The sequence below is a fragment of the Episyrphus balteatus genome, chromosome 1 (assembly GCF_945859705.1).
Source record: "Episyrphus balteatus chromosome 1, idEpiBalt1.1, whole genome shotgun sequence".
NCBI lineage: Eukaryota > Metazoa > Arthropoda > Insecta > Diptera > Syrphidae > Episyrphus > Episyrphus balteatus.
In genome coordinates, this window is record NC_079134.1 from 167,970,942 (window position 1) to 167,998,328 (window position 27,387).

At 30.5% G+C, this 27,387-nt stretch overlaps 2 protein-coding genes and 1 long non-coding RNA gene across 3 annotated transcripts; 1 reads left to right on the forward strand and 2 right to left on the reverse strand.

Annotated features, from left to right (window-relative positions):
- Window positions 1-2,310: 2,310 nt before the first annotated feature.
- LOC129907497 (ribosome biogenesis protein BOP1 homolog) lies at window positions 2,311-8,019 on the reverse strand. Its single transcript, XM_055983766.1, has 5 exons — window positions 7,816-8,019; window positions 6,231-7,758; window positions 2,968-3,455; window positions 2,614-2,909; window positions 2,311-2,550 (listed from the first exon to the last, which is right to left on the reverse strand). Exons 1-5 carry the CDS (start codon window positions 7,909-7,911, stop codon window positions 2,397-2,399), a joined length of 2,562 nt encoding a protein of 853 aa, XP_055839741.1. The 5' UTR covers window positions 7,912-8,019; the 3' UTR covers window positions 2,311-2,396.
- Window positions 8,020-12,379: 4,360 nt separating this feature from the next.
- On the reverse strand, window positions 12,380-24,152 carry LOC129907504 (uncharacterized). The gene is made up of 5 exons (XM_055983781.1): window positions 23,975-24,152; window positions 13,376-14,050; window positions 13,239-13,316; window positions 12,946-13,180; window positions 12,380-12,664 (listed from the first exon to the last, which is right to left on the reverse strand). The coding sequence occupies exons 1-5, from the start codon at window positions 24,150-24,152 to the stop codon at window positions 12,511-12,513; spliced, it is 1,320 nt and encodes a 439-aa protein (XP_055839756.1). The 3' UTR covers window positions 12,380-12,510.
- Window positions 23,498-24,103, forward strand: LOC129907519 (uncharacterized). Its single transcript, XR_008771051.1, has 3 exons — window positions 23,498-23,625; window positions 23,700-23,954; window positions 23,987-24,103. It is a non-coding gene; the product is annotated as an uncharacterized LOC129907519 (long non-coding RNA).
- Window positions 24,153-27,387: the final 3,235 nt, after the last annotated feature.

The following is a 27,387-nucleotide window of genomic DNA, read 5'->3' on the forward strand; positions in this document are numbered from 1 at the left end:
ACCATTATCGCATGCTTCATTCTCTTAAAACCGAAATAGAAATGTTCAATGATGCATTTCAATGATACTTAAGACTTTTGGCAGTTAATCTTGTTAACCTTAAGACTTCAAAAATAATATGATTTGTTGTTTTATATAATATTTCAGTTTTAAGTCAACTTTTATAATTATCCTTTTAAACTAAATGGATGTTGTGAAATGGGCGCATATTTTATCATCAAAATCATTTATTTAATAAACAGTTTTGAACAAAAAAAATTATTTTGTTTACTAAAAACTTAGGGTGTTTTCATAAACGTCTGCCTAACTTAGGCCTGCGTTAGTCGTGTTCATAAAGTCAGATCTGCGATCGGACTAGTCCAACTGCAGTTCTGCTGTTCATAAACGTCAGTATGTCGTCAACATCGGGCAGATTGCGCAGCCAAAATTTTATTGCTGCAGAACTCAAGAAGAAATTTATTTGACTTTTGATTCGATTTTTTTTGTTAATAAATGTAAATATTGTTTAAAAAAATGAAAAGCAAACATATTTATTAGTGTGGTGCAAAAAATGTTTCTTTTTTCATTTTTCGAAAAATTTAAATTTTAATGACACAGAAAATTTTGAAATCATGTTTTTTGAGATAATGAGTTTATATTATTTTTTTTCGTATTAGGGTGACTCTAAAATTTTTTTCTTCTACAGTTGCTTGAAGAATTCCAAAAAAATCAACGTGGATATTGTTTTGACCAAATTATCCAAGAAAAAAAAATTCCATTAGGGTGGTTCAAATTTTTTTTTAAATTAATTAAAAAAAAAATTATTTTTCACTGCAGAGAAAGTTTGTAAAACATGGTTTATGAAATATAATGTAAAATTGGAATAGGTATTTTCGAATTAGGGGGCTCAGAAAAATGGTTTATTTAACATTTACGCTTGGAATTCAACCAAATTCAATTTAATTAATTTGGCATGAATTTAATATTACTATAGCAAAAACGCACATAACAAACTTTCTGTGCACTAAAAATCATTTTTTTTTTTTCAAACGCATAAAAAACACCCTAATTAAAAATATTTTTTCCATAGATAATTTTTTTTAAATGTGAACTACTCGGTGTTTTTATTATTTTTTTTTAGAAGAAAGTATTTTTTTTGGCCACCCTAATGTAGCACGGTTTACAAATTTTTCGTGTTATTAAAAACAATATTTTCGGGAACTGAAAAAGAAATATTTTTTTGCTTAAACAAAACTCATTCTGTGGTAATTTTTTTATATTTTTTTTCTGACGTTTATGAACACTCAGTGACTGCTGAAAATTGTACCAACGCAGGCCTGCAAACATTCTGCAGAATTGGTGTGTTCATTAATGCAGCAAAGCAGAAAGACGATTGGACTGACGCAGATTTCCGACGTTTATGAAAACACCCTTAATTTTAAAAATAAACTTTAATTTTAAATAAGTGATAATTTTAGTATTTTCAAATAACAACCGTTTAGAAAATGTTCCTCAGAAAAATCGAACGAGAGTCCGAGGATATTTGCTACACTTCACTAGTAGCTATTTAAATATTCAAATCAATATTAAAAAATATGCATTTTTTCTGATAACTAAGTTTGTTAAATTGCTGCTCGTAAACCAATCATTTACTTTGAAATGTTAAATGTAACTTTATAATTATTTTATCTAAAGAAATTCAAAATTCTACATTTGATTTAAATTTTATACGAGAACAATATATACAGTATAACACCCTATAATAGGATACATAATACATACATAAACCTTATGTACTTACTTTTATAGCCAAGAACATGTAGGGTACATATAGCTAATTTACTTCAATACTTTCATAACTCAAAAATCACGAATTTTGAGGTAATAATGCAGAAGTTATTGGAATAAAGTAATTTTTAAACCTGCAGAAAGTCCTTTCTTAGCTTTAAAAACTAACGGAGAATTAGCACTAGTTTTGTTTTAGAAACTTATTTTTTTACATACAAAAATAGATCGAAACTAAAAAAACAGTTTTTCTTAGTTATAACACTATGCAAGTAAATGAGCGCTATTTACTTTATGAAAAAAAAAATATTTTTTGGTCTTTCTCTCATACTTTCGCCCGTGCTGCTGTTTTATTCAAACCATGAAACTCATTTAAAGTTTTGTGCAAACAACCGCTTTTATTGTGATTTTCAACTTTACCAACACAATAATTCAAAAGTTACCACTCAATTTCATTTTTGAAAACACCGGTCCACCGACAAATTTTGTTCATCTTTACATTCGTTCACAATTTTTTTTTAGTTGATTAGTTAAAAAATAAAAAAATTTTTCATTGTTCACATAAATTTAATTCAAATTTATTAAAAAAAAAAAAAAATAAAAACCTATACTTTTGCATTAAGAAAAAAACATTACGTAAACAATCTAACAGTAGCATCTGCTCCAGTCGAGAACACCCAAGGTTGCACTGGATGCCAATTAACATCCAAAACTCCAAAATCATCACGTTTCTCATGCGTTTGTAATTTCTTCAATGGAACAATCAATGGATTCTGCAACAAATCACTAGAAAAGAAAAAAAAAACAGTCATAGACTCTTTCTTTTATATTTGAAACATTGAAGCTTACTTATAAACCATTCCATGAGAGACAATCACCGATTGATCATCACTAGCAGATGCAAACAAAGGATACCTTAAATGGTATGCCACACTTCTTACTGCATTCTTATGCAATCTCATTGTCTGATATGGTTTGGTTGACAAATCCAAATCAAACCAAAGCATCTTCTTATCATAAGTCGACACAAGTAAATTATCACCTTTAGGATGAATTGACATTCCAGAAATCCATTTGGAATTGGTGAGTAGTTTTTTAATAAGTTCTTGCTTAACAAGGTCATAAATACGAATGTTATGTTGAGTCTGAAAAAAATATAAACAAATAAATCAAGAAAGTCAGACATGAAAAGATATTCCTTACCGCCACAAATAAACAAGGTTTAATAGGATGGAAGAGCACAAATTGTATCAATCCCTTGCTCTTTGAGAATGGAATCTGACTGCGACGTTTCGAAAGCTGATGAATCATTGCCGATCTGTTAGCTCCCTCAGGCATAACTGTAGCAAGGTAATCACCTCGTCCATGCCATGTCACCTGTCTGACAGGCTTGAAATGTGTGATAATCAAACGAACTCCCTTCTCCTGCTCCTCTTTGTTAGCCACTGACCATTGGACGGCAGTCCTGATACGTTCACTCTCCATCTCGTCTACTTTAGGAACCTCAGCCAGAAGATCATCAGTCTTCTTCACAATCAACTTATCGCCGACTTTAGGATTGATCAGAAGCAACCGATTGCCAGATGCCACTGCAATAATAGACAACTTGGCATTGGGACACCAAGCCACACAACGAACTGTCTCTCCGGTTTCAATAGTGCGAATGCAACGTCCAGTGATAATTTCCCAAACTAAACAAAAGAAATAAGTGTTTATTGAATATTTTTGTCTTGCTGAACTTTTTAGATTATTTATATATTTTATCTTTGTATCACCTTCATTAATTCAATAAAATGCCTTGGTTATTCAATACCGTGTAAATGTAATGTAATTGGAGAAATAAATCCAAAAACTTGGTTCTCGTATTGAACAACACAAAAATGAATGTAAGAAAGTACTCGATGGATCAAATAATAATAAAAAAGTTGCCGCATTAGCAGAATATGTCAAACAAATTGGACATTCTTTTAAATTTCATGATGCAAAAAAATCTAAAATTTGAGAGACGTAAATTTAAACTACAAGTCCATGAAGTAAATCAAATTATAAAAACATGAGGAAATTACTTGTAATTACAAAACTGACAAAAAGGACTATGGTTACACATATCATAGTTTGATTTATCAATGCAAACCAGCAAACAATTAACTTTATATAATGTACCTACTTGCTTTTTTACTTTGTTTGATTTGTTTGTTTAAGATTTTTAAATATTTAAAGGAGAATGCCCAAAAATATATGGAGAAAACACCCAGCATCCATACGAATTAGACCTATATGGCTTGAAAGGGCATCAATAGTAGATAACAAATATAAACATTTTATTCAAAAAACCATACCCGGAATTTGATATTACGATTTTTATTTTCAAGCTATAAAGTGTTTTTTTTTTTCAAATTATTTGTATAAACGAGTTTTGTTTAATGAATCTAATCCGCACAGAAAATAACAGAAAAGATCCGAAAAGTGCAGTTTTGTGTGTTCCATGAAGGAACACCTTGCCCCAAACTGTTCTTCAAACTGTCAGTTTAGTTCAAGTTTTTCTGCTTCTACTTTTGAGGTAGAGCAAATGATTGAGAAGTATCAAACAGTAGCTGATTTAAAGGGTCCAGGTGAAAAACGGCACATGTCAACTTTAATCAAAAATAAACGAATGATGAGGTCTTGTAGTATTTGCTATGCACTATCAGATAACACATATTGAATAAATAATTAATTGAAAATGAGAACAAAAATATTCTTATTATTATAATTTATTTGAATGAAAAGTCATATCAAAGGAATTTATTTTAATTTTGTGTTTTAAAACCACCAGTCAACCCTATAAAAACAGGAAGTTTCACTTGTCTTTTTGAACTGACATTTTTCACATTTTTAAACAGACTTCATATAAAATGTTTATTATTATCAACATTTAATCAAAAGCATAAAAACTTTTGTATTCTTTTTTTAATATTGTAATTTTATAAAAATGCTTTATTTAGACCCTGAAGAAGAGGAATCCCTTCGAAATATATTAGTTTAGCCCTGATTTTTCAATCGTCAGTTAGACTATCAGAGGAATAAATGTCATAGAATAAGCTCTAGCTGAGGTTTATCTGACTATTGAAAAATTGGCCCTTAGTGGAGTAACTAAAACAGCTCCGATTTTGATGATCTTCTTTTTCATACGTCGGTAATTAAAAATATTTTAACCTCTATAGGTTAAAAATTGCCGCTGTTGGCGTATTGTTTTTTTTTTTAATTTTTCAAAAAATTTGCTTAAATTTCTTAAATTAATTAACGCCAAAAAATTGTCTGAGAAATTAAAGAAAAAATAATATATGGGAGTGAAGGACAATCTTTCATCGTTTAGGCGATAAATGCAATTTTCTCACAAATTGACTTCAAACACAGAAAAAAAAATATTTGAACACAACGGCAACACCTACAATATTTAAATATACATTTTTAAAAAGCTAGAACCTAGAAACTTATTTATATTTGTAAAATTAAAATTAAGTAAATTGTATGAAGTGTTTTTGTAAACTCAGAATTTTGAAAAAAAAAATGTAAAAAAAATTTTAAGATGTCATTTTTAAAACTTTTTTGTAATAAAATATGTACCTATGCATTTATATTTTTTTTTTTTTAATTTTCTGGCCATATTAATTGTTATTTGAATTCTCAAAAGAAAATGTCAATATGCTTTATATGTAGTTTATGATAAAAATTATAAACATTTAAATATAAAGTTATTTTTTCTTCATTCAACAGCCCTAATTGTAGTTCAGTTTTTAACTACCTTTTTCTCTTCGGAATTCAACTTAAAATATTTATGGCTAAAAAACTTTTAAAAATAAATTCATATTTTATTACAAAAATATTGAAAAGTCATTTAAGTAATTTAAGTCTTTTTTTTAAATTCCGACTTTGAGGACCATTTTTTTAAAAACTTTTCATTAAATTTAGTAGATTTAAATAAGTTAAGAAAAAGCTTCTAGCTTTTTGAAAATATGTTTTTAAATATTGCAAGTGTTGCGTTCAAAATATTTTATTTTGTATTTGAAGTCTGTTTGTGAGAAAATTGCATTTATCGCTTAAACGATGGAACACTGTCCCTTACTTCCATATATTTTTTTTCCTTAAATTACGAAACAATCTTTTGGTATCATTTAATTTAAGCAAAAAAAAAATGGTTTCGTCAAATAAAATTTAATTTAAACAAACAATACGGCAACATCGGCAATTTTTAACCTATAGAGGTTAAAGTTTTTTTAATTACAGACTTAAGGTATGAAAAAAAAAAAATCATAAAAATCGGACCTGTTCGGCCGGGTTCCTTAATAATTTCCTTTAGTTAATCCACTATTTAAAATTATATAAAAAGGCATATTTATTAAAATAATGAAGTCGATTAAAAGATTAAATATAAAAAAAAAACAAGAATAAAAGAAAAACTTGAAAAATTTCATAGAAAAACTTACTCTTAACAGTAGTATCATCCGATCCAGTAACAATATATTCTCCCTTCGATTCCACACTAACCGACCGAATAATATCTGTATGACCACGATAAACCATACTTTCTGTGGTCGGAAAGGGTTGCAAATCCCTCGGACTAGGCAACTTGGGAATCAAATACTCAGCATCAATATTCAACTTCATACGTTTCGCTCTAGGACATAAATACAAATCTAAACAACGAAGGAATCTCTCTCGAAGATACCTTGGATAAGCTGGAACAGCTCTTAGCGACTTGTATTTTTGTGGCATAAAATGCAATTTACGCTTATGTGGTTCCTCCTTCATTCTTTCCCATTCTCTCATTTCTTTTTGATCAAAGAGATACTCTGGAGGAGGATTATACGATTCAGCGTGACCAGGTAAATCACGTTTTGGAGCTGACACTGGATCGTGAATTCTCCGCATATGATCACGACTTGTGTCAGTTTCCCAAAGCATATAGAATTTAGGACCACGTTTGGCTTTCTTCTCCCGTTCGACTTCTTCCATTGTTTTCATCCAACCCATTTTTAAAGCATGAACCATCTTTCCAATCTTCTTCTTCTCTGGGACTGAAGGAAGGAAAGATCTTTTATGATCTGGAACATTCTTAATTGGCATCTTTTCAACCTCCGAAGTGAACCATTCAATCCATGGTTCATATTCATTATGTTCGCCATTTGGAATTCTTCCAGAATTGATTCGTTTAATCAGTTCAATATCGGCATCGGTTAGAGTAACCTCTTGCCCAGTTTGTGGATCCTTGACAGTTCTCCAGAAATAAGGATCTTCGATTTTTCTCAAGAAATCATCAATTTGATCGCCTTTAGCAGGTTTAATGATCTTTTTGGCGTCCCAATCGTAGCCAATGTGTTTGTATTCATCATACCAGTGCATTGGGATGTTGCCAACAGTATTTCGAATGTCTTCTTCGTCCGAAGTGTCGGAATTTTCATATTCTTCGCCAGTTAATGGGTTAATTCCTTTATTGTCTTTTTTTAGTTTATTTTGTATTTTCGACAAAGCTGATTTCTTTTTTTTGTTTATTTTGAATTCACCTTCGACGCGAGGGACTTGGATTTTGGGAGCAGCTTTTGGGGGAACTGGTGCGTCTTTTGAAGGTGCTTCTGCAACTTTCTTTGACTCTTTTTGTTTTGTTTGGTCTTTTTTCTTATTTTTTTCAATTGATTTTGATGTCGATGGAATTGGTTTGTCTTCGGGAAGAGGTTCATCTTCAATGACACTGTCATCGTCATCATCTTCTTCGATTTCTTCATCGCTACTAGAATCATGTTCAATATCTAATTCTTCCTCACCTTCATCTTCACCATCATCGTCATCTTCTTCATTTTCTTCTTCATCTTCTACATTTTTCTTGACATAATTTCCCTCGTCGTCACTTTCAAATTCTAGTTCATCACTCTCATCGGAGTTGAAGGCCTCGTCAATTCCTTCATCGTCTGTGCTATCGGCATCATTTTCGTTGCCAATGTTCTTTAATAAATCCACCTGGGAATCATCAAAATTTGAGTTTAGAAATTCACTTTTATAAGAAATTTGTTTTACCTCTTCATCATCATTAACTTCCTCTTTATCATCAATTTTTTCTGATTCTTTGATTGAAGCGGCTTTTCTTTTTGTTGGTTTGGCGTGTTTAGCCATTTTATTAAATTAAATTTATAAAAATTTTCTTGAATAAAATGTGGAAAAACGCTTGGAATTAAATGCGCACGTGTTTTGGTTTTGAAGAATTATGACAACGATGACGTTTAAAATGTCATTTTTTGACAGCATAAACAAAAGATGGTGTGGTGCTCTTACCAAAGAGCTTTGGGAGTTGTTGGAAAGTAGGAATGTATTTTTAAGCAGATAGATGGGTTATGTTTGTAGTTCAACTAGATGATAGCAGGTGGCGGGTGTGTTTTGAGTGGGTTAAAATTAATTTTTGCCGATAAAATTATTTGATTCTGAGATTTTGATAGTTTTTCAGGAAAAAAAAATTCACACAAATTATGCAGAAAACTCAGATTTTTACTAATATAGTGCTTTTCAACACATTCCTTTCCAGCTAAATTTTTATCACTCTAAGTGCACTTTAAGATGAGTTGACACAGATGTAAAAATTGATAAATTTCATCGCAAAAAGAATACACTTGCTCGTCGCTCAGCGATTCGTTCAAAAGATGATATTTTGTTGTTTTTGTTGTATTTGTTCAAAGATTATAATGGAATTGATAGAAAGCAGCCTGATTGCAATTCGTTTGAATGATGCGTTTGACCTCATTTTTTTGTTTTTTTTTTTCACATGCAGCCTTAAGGCTTGGCCACACCGGAGGGTATGCGGTAGCGGTACGGGTAGAGGTAACGGTACTTGTATGAAAAAAATTCCAATCTGACATATCAACGTTCAGATGTGGAATTTTGTTCATACAAATATCGTTACCGCTACCCGTACCGCTACCGCATACCCTCCGGTGTGGCCAAGCCTTTATGTTAATTTTTTTGTCATTCTTTGAAATCATGATGGTGTTCACATTGGCCTCACTCCGCCGTCTCATTTTGACATTTATGTGTTGCTTTCTCACTTGCGCTTCTTTGTGAGAAAGAGATGTCAAAAAGAGACAGGAAATTTTAAACTCATTTAAAATGTTCGGACTCCTCACATAGCTGTCAAAACGAGTCGGCGCAGAGTGGGGCACATCGTTATAATCATGCCTATTACCGAAGAAGCAAATGCACAGCGGCGGGAGTGAGAGTCCACTTTCACAAGATTTCGTATTACCGAAGCCGCCGCAGCGGAAGTGATAGAATGACATTTGGCTATGTAAGTGTAAACAATGACATAATGGCGGTAAGCAGTTTAGTGTGTTTTCGTGAATCGATAATACAGTTCATCCCGGGGAGTTCACAGATTGAAATTTGATTCGGTTGCGGATCGAGTAGATTCCCGGGGAGTGAGTCACTGCGTCTTCTGTAATAGGCATGAATATATAAAATCTGTCAAATTTTAAAGAGTGGGGATGAAATCTTCTCAGAGAAAGAAAAATTGTGCAAAAGTACCTAAACGCTATAAGGACAATATTTTCTTCTACGAAAAATATAAAAAAAATGTATTGTTTTCAAAACACTTATTTTTGTTATTTTTTCATCAAATATAGCATTCGCACTTTTATTTAAACTAAACACAAATTATTTAACCTTTTCACAAATATATTTCACCTTTTAGCAAATATATTTCACCTTTTAGCAAATATAATTAAACTAAAAGCAATTATAATTAAACTAAAGCAAACTATTTAAACTTTTAGCAATTCTATTTAACCAAAACACAAACTTATTTCACCTTCTAAATTCTTATCCCTTCTTCATAGCACGATATCAAAAGCCTTTTCTAAAAAAGGTTAAATCATTTTGCGTTTAGGTTTAATAGATTTGCGAAAAGTTTAAATAGTTTGCTTTAGTTTAATTATGATTGCTTTTAGTTTAATTATATTTGCTAAAAGGTGAAATATATTTGCTAAAAGGTGAAATATATTTGTGAAAGGTGAAACTAATTTGTGTTTAGTTTAAATAAAAGTGCGAATGCTATATATTTATTTAGGGGAAAGGTGCGAACAGTGTGAGACACTTTTTTTTAAATTGGTATATTTTAGAATGTTTCCAGGCTATCTTAACCAAATTTTGAAGCAATTTTAAGACACATTTTTATCTTAATGTTGCAGAAAAAGTTATAATTAAAAATAAATGAGAGCATCATATTAAATTTTAGTGTAGAAAAAGTCAAAACGTCTTACTGTTTGCAAGGAGTGCGATCAGTGAGACAGGCTAAGGTGAGACGGACGGATAAAACAGAAACAAGTTAGCGAAAACGTCAGAATTACCACATAGTTCTGTCCATGGGGAACTTCCACCGAATGTCAGTTTTGGGCTGGTGAAGATGCAAGCAAACGTTTTTTGTAGTGAAAATAGCCTTTTTTGTACTAATTAGCATTGGAAAAAATGTTTGTTTATCACTTCACCAGTGCAGAGAAACCAGTGGAAGCGCCCCATTAAAAACTGATTTTTTTTTGTGCTGTACACTCTTTTCATTACACTCCAAAAAATACTTCCATATGATTTTGTGTGATATTTGTCGATGTAGGAAAATATGGACAACTTAAATTCAATCCGAACAAAATTAAAACTAGCGTTAGTGCTTACTTTCAGTAAAGAGAAAAATGTATTGTCTCACTGTTCGCATTGCCTCACTGTCAGCACCTTTCCCCTATTTTGAGCATACCACCACTTAAACGCAAGAATTAAAAACAAAAGACCAATCCATACCCGGCATACCACACTCACAATGCGGTAATTTGTTTTTTTTTTTAAGTGTGCGACAAGAAAAAATAAAGAAAAAAAGAGATAGCACTAGGTTTTGATATAGCAGTTTCAGATTTTTGTCCAAAGACATTTTTCGGACTGAAATTCGCACGAAAGAGAAATTGCTTTCTCTGTCAGATGGCTCTCTTTTGTCAAAAACTACACAGTGTCAGAAGTACACAAACAGGAATTAAGCTAAAAAGGTTGAAAAAAGTAAAAATATTTGTGTCTTAAGGTATAACTACAACGGCCACTTTTTGCAAAAAGTCAAATAGTGAAAATTTTCAAACTCTTTTTGTGACAGTTTTTCCGACCACAAAATAAAAATAATGATGCAGAAAGCTTATTTTTTGGTTAAAAAAAAAATAATTTTTGTAGTTTTTTCCACAAACAAATAGCGGAAGAAAGAAATACAAATTTTTTACTTTTGTAAATTTCCAACTTTTTCATATCTTACGTCATTGTATTTAAGGCTTTAAGCCTAGTATGCTGCTGAAACGAAAATTTCCACACAAAACCAGTAAACGAAATGCTTTTCGTTGCACAGTACGCAGCACAAAGCGGATTCTGTATTTAATTAAGCGTTTAGTAGAACTAAGCATTTCTGAAATGACACCGAAAAAACAAGAGAATCATGAAAATATAGCTTCCGTGACGTCCTGTCTCACTGGTGGAAGTAACAGTTAAATCACTTTTAACACCTTTATAGAACGTTCAATTTTGAGAAGTTTGTTCTTTAAAGCTGGAACTACATCGAAACACAAAGGCAAAAAAAGTATAAAAAGTAAACAAAAGTACAAAATAACAAAAACAAAATTTATTGATGTGACATTTAAAAATATAAATTATTTGAAAAATTAGAAAATTTTTTGTACTTTTTTCACATTGTGTTTCTATGTAGTTCAGGCTTAACTCTTTGAAATAGCATAAAATTCAGCTGAGCTGTATAAATTAAAAAAAAAAATTTCAAACTTACTTTTTTTTATGGGAAATCTTCACACGCGGAGGGCTAGTGCTAAATCTTAATTTTAAATAAGCCTTAACTACATTGGCTCAAAAAGTGAAAAAGTACTAAAGTGAAAATTTTCAAACGCATTTTTGTATAGTTTTTCGACCTGAAAAATTAAAACAAATGATGCAGAAAGCTTATTTTTTGGTCTAATAAACAATTTGTATACTCTTTTTCACAAAAAAAAAAATATTTTCACTTTTGTACTTTTTCAAAAAGTGGTGTATGCAGTTAAGCCTTAAGGGCCGACATTTTAAGGGAATTTTTTGTTAGATATTTCCAAGAAAATTTTGAATGGGAGCGACAAAAATCGATAGTCGCCTCAAAAAAGTACCCTACTAATCATATTTTTGTACTTACTATTTTTAGCTTACCCTCAGATTGGCCACTCAAGGAATTATAATGAGTATAAAGTAACTGAAAGTATGTAAATTATGTAATCTTTGAAAATTAAAAACAAAATAATTTTAAGGAAGAAAGTATTTAAAATATATTTCGTTTAATTCCTTACATTATAGAAAAAACTAATTCAACAAAATGTATATTTTACGAGTTGGTAAATTAAGAAAAAAAAAAAAAAAAAACATTCATTTCTATAAAAAGCTTAAGTACGCGTATTATTATTTTTTTAAATTAAAAAAAAAAAATTAATGTTAAACTTTAAGGAACAATAGATTTTTTTTGTTAATTTTATTAACAAAATTTAAAAAAATAGTAAACTAAAACTTTCTTTTCTAATTCCAATAAAATATTAAATAAATAATAAATAACAAATAACACCTCGTATACTCGACAAAGAAGATGAGCTCTATTTACAAAAAATGCCATGGCAGTCGAAGAATTCTCGAAATTTTTTTTTTAACAAAAACAATAGAAAAACCTAATGAGACTTTTCATCTTCCCATAATTGTAGCTTCATCGGCCATAGCAAGTTCATCGGTGGGTGCCTTACTGCCCTTTTTCTTGCCCGAGTACCACATAAATAATAAGCCACAAACCACGTTTGTTATAAATGTAAACCAAGCAAACCAAACTCCATAACCATATCTGTGAAATAGAACAAAGTTTATGTGAAGCTTGAATCTTTCATATTGAAGACAAAGGCCGGAATTCTCAAAAGCACTCATAACTTATGAAGATATTAAGCCTATTAACCACACAGCTCACTCTCTGGTGAATATCCGATTAAAAATTATTTTGCTTCTATAAATCTTTTAAGGCTCTATTATAGCTTCTGTAAGCCTTTATAGAAGCAAAATTGTTTATTGGATAGTTTGATGAGCACCTTTAAGTTAAAAGTGCTTTTAGAATACCGGTCTTAGACTTACGTTAACTCTGCCCCATCAGGATATGCATAAAATAGATGCTCCTTCGTGTATTCGACCGAGGACATTAAAACTTGGATAACAACTAAGCAGGTGGAAGCAGATACCAGGTGAATACCTCCAGCTAAACGCTTGAACATGTAGCGAGGGTTCATAAAGGTGTAAAAAGTAAAAACGGTTCCCAAGCACATAACAAAAACTGTGATGCAAGCAAAGGACGCCTGAGTTCGAATATAATCTGAAAAAGAGAATAAGCTGAAACTTAAAAGATCAAGGTTTTAGAATCTGACCTTTACCCATAAGTTCATCATCAAATCCTGGATCCATTTTAAGTGAACTTGCTGATGGAAACATCTCAATGTACTTGCATCGAGCTGAGGGAATATGGAAGAATTTTAATGATCAGTTAAAAGAACCCTTAAACAAGTCTTACAGGTGTAAATGTAGTCATAACCATTTTTAATTCCTCCCTTCTTCGGAGGCTTCGGTGGGATCAATTGCAAAATAACTCTATGTTCATTCATCACATAAGCGGGGATATCCAAATCTCGAACATAGGGCCAATATAGTTTCGGCACCAGCCGTTTTTCATTCCATCCATTAAACATAGCTCTTTGAGCTGGTATCGGAATCACAAAGAAATATGTCAAATTATCTACAACAACTTGTTGCAATGCTTGGCCAAACACTTTTTGTGCTTCCAAACCCGGGACATCTAACGGATTAACTTGAATTGGCTTCGAGTCAATCGGAGTCAAGGCAATTTTTTCATTTGCCAATTCTAAACTCCAAAAAGCTTTCTTAAACTCCTGAAACAATTCCTGTTCATTTCGAATCCAATGGGCAAACATTCGTTCCTTAGCTGCGTCGGTGAAATTTTGCAGTGGAAATGTCACTTCATGTGTCAAAAATGATTTCACAAATTCTACATCTGTAATATTGAATTTGGCATCGTTTACACTTGCTGGACTTTGGTAGGCAATCGAGGTGAAATTCCGTGCGACTGTTGCGTTTTTGAGGGCATTTGGCAGTTGAGTGATTCGACAGTGGCGCCATAATCCAGAATGTGAGTACATGAAAAATCGACGTGTCTCAGGAATGTAAATTCCTACAAAGAAAATACAAACAAAAATATAAAAGAAAGATTAGGAAATGTCTTTCAGAATGATAAAAAAGATGGGAAAATAAATCCTAAAATTGATGAGATTCAATTTATTTTATTTTGGAAAATTGCGACAAAAAGGAAATTCCTACCCACGCTAAGTGATAAGTTTTTTCTTTGTTGGTTTTTACGATCGCTCCGTGTTTGCGGTTTATGAACTTGTCTATTGATCGTTAGTCATCGTTAATGCGTTTCACATGTTCACATTCAATAGAGTGTGAAATGGGAATTTGTTGTTGACAGAGCGTTTGTATATAAACGAGGAACATCTGGTTCCAGATGAAGAAATATTTTTTGAAGTGTTAAAATTTAAGTGTCAGTTTTCTTATTTGTCACAAATTTGTCATAATTTGTTGTTCATTTAATTCTTAAAGTCAAATTTTATAATGACTTTAGCCTTGAGGTAGTAGCATTTTGATACTAAGTAAGTGGTATTAAGTAAAAATGAGTAATTACTGTCATAATTTAGACATTTTTTCAGCTGTTTCATAAGTTTATTTTTTGACAGGAAGTGTTAACTATGGATTACTATACCATGTTGAAAATATTAGGTGATTAAAAGTCGTTATATTCACAGAAATATAAAGGAGATGGCACATTTTTGGGCCCAGTGTGTTCACTTACGAAATGGGTATCAAATGAAAGGTGACGGTAAGCACATTACGTGGGTAAAATATTTTCAAATTCGTTAGTGAGGTTTTGGAGATATTTGAGTTTGAAGTTTCGGATTTCAAAATCAAGATTTCAGCTATTTTTGCGATCAATTAATCGTAGAATGCGTAGAAAGGACTTTTTAGATTGGAAATTAGTTAATCTTTCTTTTTCTAGTACATCATTTTTCTCTAGGAGTTATACTTTCAGAGTAACAGAACCGCAAAGTATCTCATTCTCAGTAATTCCGCACTTAACTCTAAGGGTTGTTTAAAATATTTAAAATATCAAAAAACACACAATTTTCGGTAGTGTAACTCTGAAATTATAACTCCTAGAGAAAAATGATGTACTAGAAAAAGAAAGATTAACTAATTTCCAATCTAAAAAGTCCTCTCTAGTTTTCTGTCCGACCAGTCGTTCTCGAGATATTGAGACAAATGCGTTTTTCAAAATGGCGGTCGCCCCACAAGACCAAACAATACGCAATCTGAGATTTGTACTTGGGATAAACCCCTCTTCAATACTGCATTCAAACTTAGCTCACGTCATAGCTTTTTCCAGATTTTTCCCCATTGACTGAACTATAGTTTCTATTCTTATTATTTAATAGGCATATTTCAGCGCGTTTTTGTGTATTTTGCTTATTATAAGGTTTTTGTATGTTTTATAGAACTATTTTATATATAGAATTAAAGGTAACACATTAAGCTATCGAAAAATTACAAAAAAAAGTGCATGTCACCACTGAATATTTTGATATTTCGATGTGCCAAATGCCTCGCTTAAAAAAATCACCTTTGAGAAGTAAATACCTAATATGTATTATTTTTTTTAACAAAGAAAAAAACTTTTGATACAGATTTGTAGACAAGAGAAATACCTTTTATTTGATACTAATATTATTTCTGTACACCCATTATTACGCATTCTACGATTAATTGTTCGAAAAATTAGCTGAAATCTTGATTGTGAAATCCTAAACTTCAAACTCAAATATCTCCAAAACCCCACTAACGAATTTGAAAATATTTTACCCACGTAATGTGCTTACCGTCACCTTTCATTTGATACCAATTTCGTTAGTGAACACACTGGGCCCAAGCTCCATAGAAAAATGTGCCATCTCCTTCATTTGGTATTTTTGTTACTTTTGCTGAACAATAGTTTAAGAACTGACATGAGAATGTCATATAAAGATAAATATAATATAATGCCCAAAAATAAGAGTAACTTCTTCACATTTATCAGAACTTTTTTCGTTTTAATAATTCGATGTAATCACTGGGTTAATAAATGCAGATAGATGTCATTTTGACATTTCGTCGCCCTAGTATTGAAGTGCCGTATACGCCATTTTTATATTTTTGGGAAATCGCATTTAAATGTTCGGAAGATAATTGCGAAATAACTAAACGCTGGTATTTTTTGATATTTTAGTATGATATATAATTAAAATGTGTCTTTTATATACATGTTATTGGACATCTGCAATTCGTCTAGTTGTCAAAATATTTAAATTTTTGTCCAAAATGAGTTTGCCGTATACGCCATGAAAATCAGAAGTTTCTTTTATACATACACGTACGTCAAAAAAAAACATAACGTACGTCAAAACAATTCTCAAAATTTTCTTGCATTGCATGAAAAATTTGACGTAAATGCCAAAATTTCTTGTTTTTGTCAAAACAATAGTGAATATCTCGGCAACGAAAAAAGATAGAAAAAAAACGGATAGCAGATTTGAAAAGAGCAACTTCGAAAACATACGACTGCATGCATACCTAGTTCAAAAAATGCAATTTGGCGTATACGGCACTCCAATAATAGGGCGACGATTTGTCAAAAAGTAGTTTTCACTCTTATACAAACACCAGAAAAGAAAAAATTTGCTTCTATAAAGTTTTGCAGTTCTTGCTGTTGTAGCTTCTGTAAAGTTTTATACAAGCAAGATTGTTAGTTGGGCATTCAGGCGAATAAAGTGAGTCTATGTTCTTGATGCTGTGCGGTGACAGGATTTGTTATCGCAACTGTGACAGAAATCGAAATGTTAAAAACTGCGATGCCTCTAACTAACAATATTGCTTCTATAAAGCTTTACAGGTGCTAAAGTATCATCTATAAAGTAGCTTAGAAGCAAAATTATTTGTTGGTATTGCAATATCACAAATCAAACATGTCATCTTATATTAATTGATTTCAATCTTTGATTTTGAAAATTATTTAAAAGAAATTCCATTTTCTTAGAAGTAAAAAGTTTTTGTTTATATTTTCAACAAAAAAAAAAAAAAATAAATAAACAAAAATCTTTTTCTTTAATTTTTAAATTCCAATAAAATTCACATCAAACGAAAATATTAAAAAGAAAAAAAAGTATTCTTCATTTTGAGACACATAATTTATTTATGTTGCATATAAAAATAATATGAATCCATAAATCAATAACATGTCACAGCTCATTGACAAATATCTTTATTTACCCATCTAATTTTATTTAAACATCAACCAGACACGTAGACATGATAGGATTATTATTTGAGTTGAAAATATTTGCAATTATTATTCATAGCATACATATTTTTGAGACAATATTTAAACATTTCCATTAAATAGTAGGAGTATCTTTTTTGATGTGAATTTAATGGTAAATTATATCTTGACACATCATATATATTACCAATTGGGTAATTCCATATTAGATAATTTATGAGGACTTATGGTTTTTTTAGTCACACTTGAAGAGACAGCTGCTGTATAAAGTCCTTTGATTTTATGTTGAGTTCTTTAATTCAAAAATGGTTATGGTAAATATTAAATTTATTTGTGGCAAAAAAAGAGATTTTAAAATTTAATTTTTTTATCCAAGTTTTTTTGTATACCTACAAATATCATATTTGTTTGAAAAATTAAAATTTTTTTTAACAGAAATACTTATTGAAATTTTGTTTAAAAATATAAAAATAAAAAAGTCTCTTATGAATTTTTGTGTTGAAGAAATGAGCTGGCATCTTTTATTTAGTTTTAGAAAATTTTGAAAAGATGACTTATGGCCAATTTCATAAAGCTCTTTTAAATATTTATCAGCCTCCTACGTCCTAAAATGACGTTTGTTCCATACAAAAAACGTCATTTAAAAATTTAAAAGCCTTTTAGTTCATAAAACCTACTCCACCATTTTATTGTTTTTTTTTTTTATAAGAACGCATGTTATATATATCTGAGGTTAACGAGTGAAAAATTATGTGAACTACTCTGTCCATGTCACATACATTTATTCCCTCCTAAAATTACATGTACTGAAGTCACGCATTGAGTAAATATTATGGAAATATCCTTTAATATTTTTCAAACTAAAACAATGTAATATATACACAAAAGTCATAACCACACGTTTTGACAATAAAATCCTGACAGTATTGTCGGGGAATTTTACCAAATGATAATAATCAAAAGTTGTTGACCTATCATCATGAGAAATAACGACCATCACTTACTCGAATAAATTAACTCGCTACTCACATTTGAGTAGGAAATTTGCTATTATGTTTAAGAAGATAATATTTTGTGGGCAGGGTGTTTCTTTTAAGGAAACTTACAAGAACTCTGTCGAACAATTCGAAATACCCTGTGAAAATAAAATGCACGACTGGGTCGCACGTACTTGCTCTTGTAGTTCACAGTATCTTTATCTTAAATATCTATTGGAAATTTAAGATTTAGTTTAGTGTCGAGAAAATAAAAAATAAAAAAAAACAAAGTTTAAAAATTAAATTAAAATTTTTTTTTTTCAAAAATGTTTTTAAAAATATTTTTTTTTTACATTTTATACTTCAAAATGATGTCTGTAAATTTTTAATAAAATTGACTTATGCTTTGATGATATATAGGAACTTAAAAAATATGTCAATTTTTGAAAAACGGCAACGCCATATTTCCGTTCTCTGCATTTTTTGAGAAAAACTAAAAACGTAGTTTTGTTAGAATCAATAAGTCTATTACGTACACCAAATTTAATCGAAATCGTTAGAGCCGTTTTCGAGAAATTTGCAATACCTCGAAAACGTTATATGGGAGATATGCGTTAAAAGGGAGATATAAAAAAAATAAAAAAACACGGGTCTAGGGAATAACGTAAAAATCATCTGTACCAAGTTTCCAACAAATCCATCCATTCGTTTAGGCCCTAGCTCGATGTACAGATGGACGCACAGACGCATTGACGCACACACCCACAGACCGACGGACGGCATGACGAAAATCACTTTTTTGATCTTCTCCATCGTCGTAATGTTGGTTTTGATTAAAACCTCAAATTTTTTTTTCTACACGAAACCAATACTTGCCCTATAGAGTAAGTAAAAAGTTTAAGGTTTATAAAAATGGATCGAACGAAACCATAGGTACATAACTCATTGAGCGCGGGTGAATTTTTTGGAATAGAATTTGGAATAGAATGTAAAGGGGGTTGAAAATGAAGAAAAATAAAAATACCTACAAAATTTTTGAAATTTTTGGTCTAATGATATTTCTAATGTTCCACTGTTATTAGGCTGTTTTATTCTACATAAAGAAAATTTCGAGGAGATATATTGAATAGAAGCAAGAGAAGGGAAGCAAATTATGTATTATGTTTATAATAAATAAATTGAATAAATTGATGAAGTAAGAAACACTTCCAAAACATTGGGAAAAAAAATGGGATAGAACTTGTTTTATTCGCATTTTCTTTATGTAGGCCAAGACAGCCTAATAACAGTGGAATATTAACACTAAAATAAAAAATTGGCTAAATTTAACAAATAATATTTCTAATGATTAATCACGTGAAAAACGATAATTTTTCAAATTAAAACACACTTTATTATAACTCAATTTACTTTTATGATTCGCTCAAACAATCGCACTTTTAAATCACTTTTCTACTACTAACAATTTACAACACTTTATTTCACTTTGTACTGTACTCTTTCACTTTCAAAATTAAACTGTATCCGGTCCTTTTTTTAAATAGTTTTTTTTTATATAAAAATTTTCCAAAAAAAGTGGGTGTGTAATTAAAAAGAAAATCTTAATCAACACATAAAAACTAAGTTTTAATGAAATTCGTTAGTTCGTTTTCAAAATCGATTTTTCAAAAAAAATAAATGGATCTTATTTTTAAGAAGCCAAAAATGATTTTTTTGGATAATTTTTTCTTATTTTAAATATTAAAGTTGCTACAAGGCTTTTGCATGAAAATATTCATTGAGATCGGATGTGTTATTTACGAAAAAGTCAGACGTCAAGGAAACGATTCTATGGGAAGTATTTTAAAAGTAAAACCATAATTCAATATAAATAAATTTAATAATTTTTATTATTTTTGTTATTTTTTTCTTCGTTATTGTAAAACCATAATGACAATAAAAATTAATTTTTTAAATCAAAATTGTTAGAGAAAACAAGCTTTTCCATTTTTGTCATATGTCAAGTACCGTTAATTTTGGTCATCTCAAGATGCAGACAAGACAGACGGAATTGCGAGACTTACTTTTTTCACATTCTCTATAAAAATTCTATAATATCATGTCTGATTGTTACTTTGAGTTCAATTTTAATACCTAAAATTGACGTTAAAATTTCATATTAGTGGGCTATTGTAATTCCGTGAGTCTGTACGACCATCTGTACTCTTTTCCTAAACAACCCATAAGCGTGAACGGATTTTTTAATATCTGGCTTAGAACGTGTACCTCCCATAAAAAATGTTTGAGGTATTGCAATTTTCTGGAAAATGGCTCAAACGATTTTAATTTAAATTTGCACACAAAATATTCCAAGCTTTTGCAATAGAACAACATTTTTTAGTTTCTCTAAAAAAATAAAAAAAAAAAAAACGGAAATAGCGCATCGGAAATACACTCAGTCTTGTGGGCTCTTCCCGTATATCACCCAAATTTGTCTAAAATTTATATGAAAACAGTTCTCATAATCTATATATATAATTGCTTTGAAATACAAGACCAAGAACAAACCATTTTTGCATTTTTTCATTTCTTGAATGAAATTGCCCGACAAAAATTTTTTGCGAATGATCGGTCTAAATTTTGAGAAGCTCCTGTCAGAAGATTGCACATAATTTTTCATAGTCCTCCATAAGTTATATTTCGTACGGATACAAATGACAGGACCCAGATTAAATTTTATGTCGTTTTCGATTGGCCATCCGGAAGCGTCCGGAAGCATTCAGAAGCCTTCTGAAAGCGTTTTATTCACAAAAACATGACAGCTTAAACGCTTCTCAGAAGTAAAATTCTCTTCTTGATTTCAAATCAGAATCGACTCAAAATTACTTATACATAGAAAATAAATGTCAAACAAAATTTTCTGGTACAAAATTAAATTTTTTTATTTGATTATTCACTAACACCGATACAAACTTTCAGAATTGAGTGGAAACGATTCAAACTGTTTTATTGGATTTCAGAATGAGTGAATCCTTGAGTGAAACCAATCGAAAACGACATTAGAAAAGCTCCTAACACCTTAAAATAAAATGTAGGTATTCTTTATTTTTCAAAAAACCAGTTAAAATTTTTCATTTTAAAAATATGTTAAAAAAAAAAAAAAAACAAAAAACTGAATCACAATTCAATTTAACTATTTAATAGGAGCGGGTCATAATTCTGCTTGTCAAAATTCTGTACGACAAAATTCTGTAGGGTCAAAATTCTGTAAGACCATAATTCTGTACGTCATTATACTGTAAATACAAAATTCTGTAGGTCAAAATACTGTATGAACAAAATACTGACTTCCAAAATTCTGTTTTGCAAAATTCTGTACGGCAAAATACTGTATTTTCAATACAGTATTTTTAAAGAAATTTCCTTTGATAAAAAAACACGAAATAGTAGCTTTTTGACAGTAAAGTTGTAATTTTATACAAACATAATTATTAAAGTAAAAAAGTAAATCAATTCTAGGAACACAAATCAAACTCTTCTTAAACATACAAAATCAAATAAATTTAATTTTTTTGTCAATCCGTTTCAGGTATGCAACGTGGTTTAATTCAGATTGTTTTTTTAAAATAAGTGTAGTTTTGTTTTCTCTCTCTTTTTTCCGTAGCTCCTAATAAAGTACCTAGATTAATCAGCATTAGAAGCTTGCCTCTTTATTAAGTTGATCTCTTAGAAATTCATAGTAAACCCTCTTTTAAATATATCTGTATTTCAAAACTCTGTAAAAATGCTGTAAAAAAAATCGTTTTGATAATGTAAAAAAGTGCGCGCGCACTTTTTACATTATCAAAACGATATTTTTTACAGCATTTTTACAGAATTTTGAAATACAGAATTTTGATGTACAGAATTTTGAAATACAGTATTTTGACCAACCAGAATTTTGCTGTACAGAATTTTGACTTTCAGAATTTTGCTCATACAGCATTTTCACTTACAGAATTTTGACATACAGTATTTTGGCATACAGTATTTTGAATACAGAATTTTGCAACATACAGAATTTCGACCCCAACCCCTATTTAATATTATCTATTTAAGGAATGGGAGCGGGTCATAATTCTGCTTGTCAAAATTCTGTACGACAAAATTCTGTGGGGTCAAAATACTGTAATACCATAATTCTGTACGTCATTATACTGTAAATACAAAATTCTGTACGTCAAAATACTGTATCAACAAAATACTGACATGCAAAATTCTGTTTTGTAAAATTCTGTACGGCAAAATACTGTATATCAAAATTCTTTTAAAAATGCTGTAAAAAAATATCGTTTTGATAATGTAAAAAAGTGCGCGCGCACTTTTTTACATTATCAAAACGATATTTTTTTACAGCATTTTTACAGAATTTTGATTTACAGAATTTTGAAATACAGTATTTTGACCAACCAGAATTTTTCTATACAGAATTTTGACTTTCAGAATTTTGTTCCTACAGCATTTTGCACATACAGAATTTTGACATACAGTATTTTGGCATACAGTATTTTGAATACAGAATTTTGCAACATACAGAATTTCGACCCCAACCCTTAAGGAATTCTTCTTCTCTTCAAACTATTTTTATTTAGTGTATAATTCTTATCTAAGAAATGGCTAATCCTAACTACTTCTCATAAAACTAAATAATTACTTTTTAATAAAACTAATACATTTCAGAATTCCTTATTATGACTTCTATAAATCCAGGAAGAAATTCCAATGTTTACATACTATAAATAAACAAATAAAATTAAGAAAATACTTCAAAATATTTTTCCAAATTGTATATCATTTAATCCTAAACGCCTACAATATGAATACATTTTTAATTACTTACATGAAAACACCAAGAAAATAAAAAAATATACAAAATTATTTCTTCGATAAATAAATTATTCATAAAATTCGAAATTAACTCATCTTTTCACAACTTGGCACCTAAACATGATACTAACCATCCGGGTACCGGTACCCGATTTTCTCAACCTACACATAAAAATAAATTCACACCCCCAAACTTTTACATCAAAAAATACTACTCAATACTTAATAATAATAATTTCCATCCCCTATAAACCTATTTGTGTATTAAAACATCGCTCTAATCACCTGTTGCCTCGAAGGCTTCTGTTCAAAATATTCAATCTCATAAAATTCTAATTTGATTACCAAATTAAAATCCTTCCGATACTAGTATATCAAAATAATAAAATCTCGTTTGTTTTTGTTTGCTTATTTTCTCTGTCTCTCTTTAATAAACAACAATTTTCTCAGTTTTAATGTTCTTCTATCTCGCAAAAATTATGCACAAAATATGCATAGCAATTTTATAGTATAGCAACAAACAGGGACAGGAATTCCGCCGACAGCGAATCTATACATGTGAATAGTATATTGCGAAAATGAGACTTTTATTGTTAATATTTCAATTGGCTTTGGCCCAAAAATAATTCTAGCAAAATCGCATCAAAAACACTGTGCCAACTCGAAATTATATATCTATCTTTGCAAAAAAAACAACCTGTGAACGAGCTGAAAAACGTTCAAGACTTCTTCCGAAGGCACGACTAACAATGATGATGATGATGCTGCGACACACGAACGACATGATGATGGGCAGTGGCGATGGGACTATTTACACTGCCTTGCGGTCTTCCACACCACAAAAAAGTGACAATTTCACATTTGTCAGGAACATAATTTTGACAGAAGTAAAATTTTTTTTAATTACCTCCATTTCCAGATATTATAATCCAACGGTCGGTCGAGATGGCAATAATCCAAACAATGAGTGACAGAATCATCATAAAGCTGCATACCAGAAGCACTCGCCTCTGGAACATGTACGCATCCATTGCAGGTTTTCGGTCCTCACGACCAATTGTGGACGTTGATACATCTCGAATCATTTTTTTTTTTTTCGTTTTGGATTTATCCCACTTCTGATTTTGTTATTTGTGGATTTATTTATTTTTATTACTAAATTTAAATATTTAAATAAATTCAATTAAGTAAATATTTTTGTTTTAATTTTTTTAAGGATTTCCACAGAGATGACAAATTCGTTCACATTTCGTTTATCTTTTATTTTTGTTTGATAAACTTTGCAGGTTTTTTTCACAGGATGGCGTTTTTACTTTTTGTTGGAAATTTTCATATTTTTTTAAAAACTTTTTTTGAGAGTTTCCACTTAAAATTTTTTCACTTTTTTAAATTAAAATTTATAAAAAAAAATAAAGGAAATTTTTATAAATTAAATGCTGTTTTCACTTAAAAGTTATGATGGTGCTATGTGAGTGGTATGCGTGCTGACAGTTTGTCGAGCCGATTCGAATAGAATGTGTCTAAGTTGTTTGTCTTTTATTTTTTTTAATTTTTGTTCCTCTCGGATCTCTTCTCAACTCAACTAGTTGAACATTGAACGGACAATAGAAATGATGATGAAGAATGGATGGTGGCAGACGGACGACATGGTCTCGAATGTTGACTTTGGCACAGATATTTATATCGAAAGCGATGAGAAATAGTTCTTTTTTTTTTGTATTTTTTGAGATGGATATAGGGTTGTATAGACATAATGTAGATATATCTCTCTATCTATATGAAGCCTGGCGGCAGCGGTGCTGCGCGTTGAAGCACATTTTACTGCCGAGTGAGCTTGGATATTCTCTATGATGTGTGTGCTTCAGTGAACTGCGAACAAAAGTGTTATTCTATCTCAAAAAAGGATGACCTACCATCGGAAATACTCTACACAACAAAGAACAAAATGAATAAGACGAAATAATAATATAAAAGAGTTCTTGCCGCCACTGACCGCAAGAGTGGTGTGTAAAACAGTTTATATGTGAGAAAGGATATAGAGCTGACACGCTGCCATCCAGAGTGCCACTGCCGGCACTCCCACTTATAGCCAATTATTTTGAACTTTTAGCATGCACTTTGTTTGTAAAACTATACGGGGAATTTTCAGGGTTGTATTTGAATATAAAGATGCCTTAAGCCCAAACAATTTTTAAAAATCGTATTGAGAAAAAAGTTAAATCTTAAACTGGCGCCCAACGCGATTTTTTTTTTTTTTTTTTACCTAAGCCAAATTCTTATACGAATTGGTCATTAATTTTAAATTATGTTAAAAATTAAAAGAAACTGGTCAAAAATTGAAACCATGGTTAACTTTTTTCGACGAAAATTGCTTATTTATATTTAGAACAAATGAGAACAAAAAGTGAACAAAAAATTATTAACTTCAAAACAATTCGTTGGATTTATTTGGTCCCATTGCCAAAATTAGGCTCCTCAAGAAATCGAAACAGCTAAGAATAAAGAATATAAGAACAAAAAAAAGTAAAAAGTGGCGCCCAACGTAGGAATATTTTGTTCATAGGTTTCTTAACAAAGGTTTTCTTGATGAAGAACATTGTGTTTATCGAAAAGAGTACAACTCTGAATAATAAACATCCACTTGTATATCTAAAATTGTGGAAGTTCAAACTTTTTTATTAACTGGCGGCTAATGTGGGACTTTTTTTTTAAACGAAACTTAAAAATTTAGACTTTTTTTTTTAAAATCCTGAATACACTATTGGCTTATTTACACGACTGGCCAGTAATTTTGTCAATTAAAAAATGGCGGAATGTTTTTCAAACGTAAATAAAAATGGCAAAAATACTGGCCAGTAGTGTAAATTTGGCATAAGAAATAACTTGTTTCTGAATAAGATTAATGGTAATTTTTTTCAATTCTGTGTGCTTGTAATAAGCCTGCAGGATTGAAAATGGCAAATAATTTTCTTTTCAGTCCAAATTGCTACTATGGGGACGGCTTTCTTAATGAAATAGCTACAAATGTTTCAATGATGCTATTTGATTCTGGATACGTTCTTCTAACCAAGAAATACATTACTTAAAAAAATGGCGCCCAACGTGAACCTTTTTCATCTTACCCATTCGTAAGACTATTGAAAACATCTGCAATTGCTTCAATGATATTATAAAGTTCTGGATGGACTAAGAAATTCATTGGTTTTTGAAATAAAATGGCGCCCAACGTGAAGCCTTTTCATCCTAGTCTGATAAATTGAATTTGAGTTGGAGGAACCCTTGCAAATTTTAAATAAAAAAAAAACATGGTAAAGTTTTGAGAATCATAATGAAATGGACTGGCGCCCAACCTGAAACCTTTTTAGTTTTTATTTGAGATAATTAAATTTTTCAATGTATCAAAAATTTAGAAGAAGTTTAGAGGCTTTTAACGTTTAATGACGTTGCTCTATCTGTTCGGTCACGGAAGAAAAATGGAGCAAAATGTGAGAACTTTTTGGAAACAAATTCGATACTTCATACAAAATTCAACTGGCAATTAATGGTAAGAAAATTATTAAATGGCGCCCAATGTGAAACGGTTTTAATTTTTGGTCTTTGAGGCTTGCAAAACTTCCCAATTTGCAATTTTATTTGTATAAAAATTTTTAAAGAAAAAAATAGATCAATTTTTCAAATGAAATGGCGCCCAACATAAACTTGACTGCAAGCAAGGGCAAGAAACTTATCTGAAATGTATAGAGATATAGAAACACCTGCTCCAAACAACATTGCGCCTTATTTTTTTTTTTCAGGACCCAAACAACCCTGTATAAAGTGCATTTGAGAAGAAGTTACTTTCTCTTCTATATCCGACGACGCGACGTCGACGACAACATCAATGTCTCGGGGTGGTTGACTAGACTTTCCTTTTAAAAGTGTGGACGGACGGATCTGCATTAGTTTTTGTTTTTTTTTGTGTTGAGTTGTTACAAATTGGCTAGGAATGGGAAGGCGAGAGAATATCGCAGAGAGGTGTCAGTTAGTCAGCTGCAAAGCACAGCAACAGATTGACATACTTACTTAGTCGATATGGTCGATATCTTGGCTAAGGTATAAAGTTAATTTTCTACTTAAATTTGTTTAAAAAAAGAAATTTATTTATAAAATAATCGAAAGTTGTTTCGTTTATTTTTTTTTTGTATCTTATTTTAAATTGTATATATCACTAGCCTAGAACAGAAATCGAAAATGTATCAATTTTTTTCTAGGATTGAGATTTTATTTGACAACAAAATGTTGACATATCATTTTGACTAGTTAATCGAAATGTCACAGTTG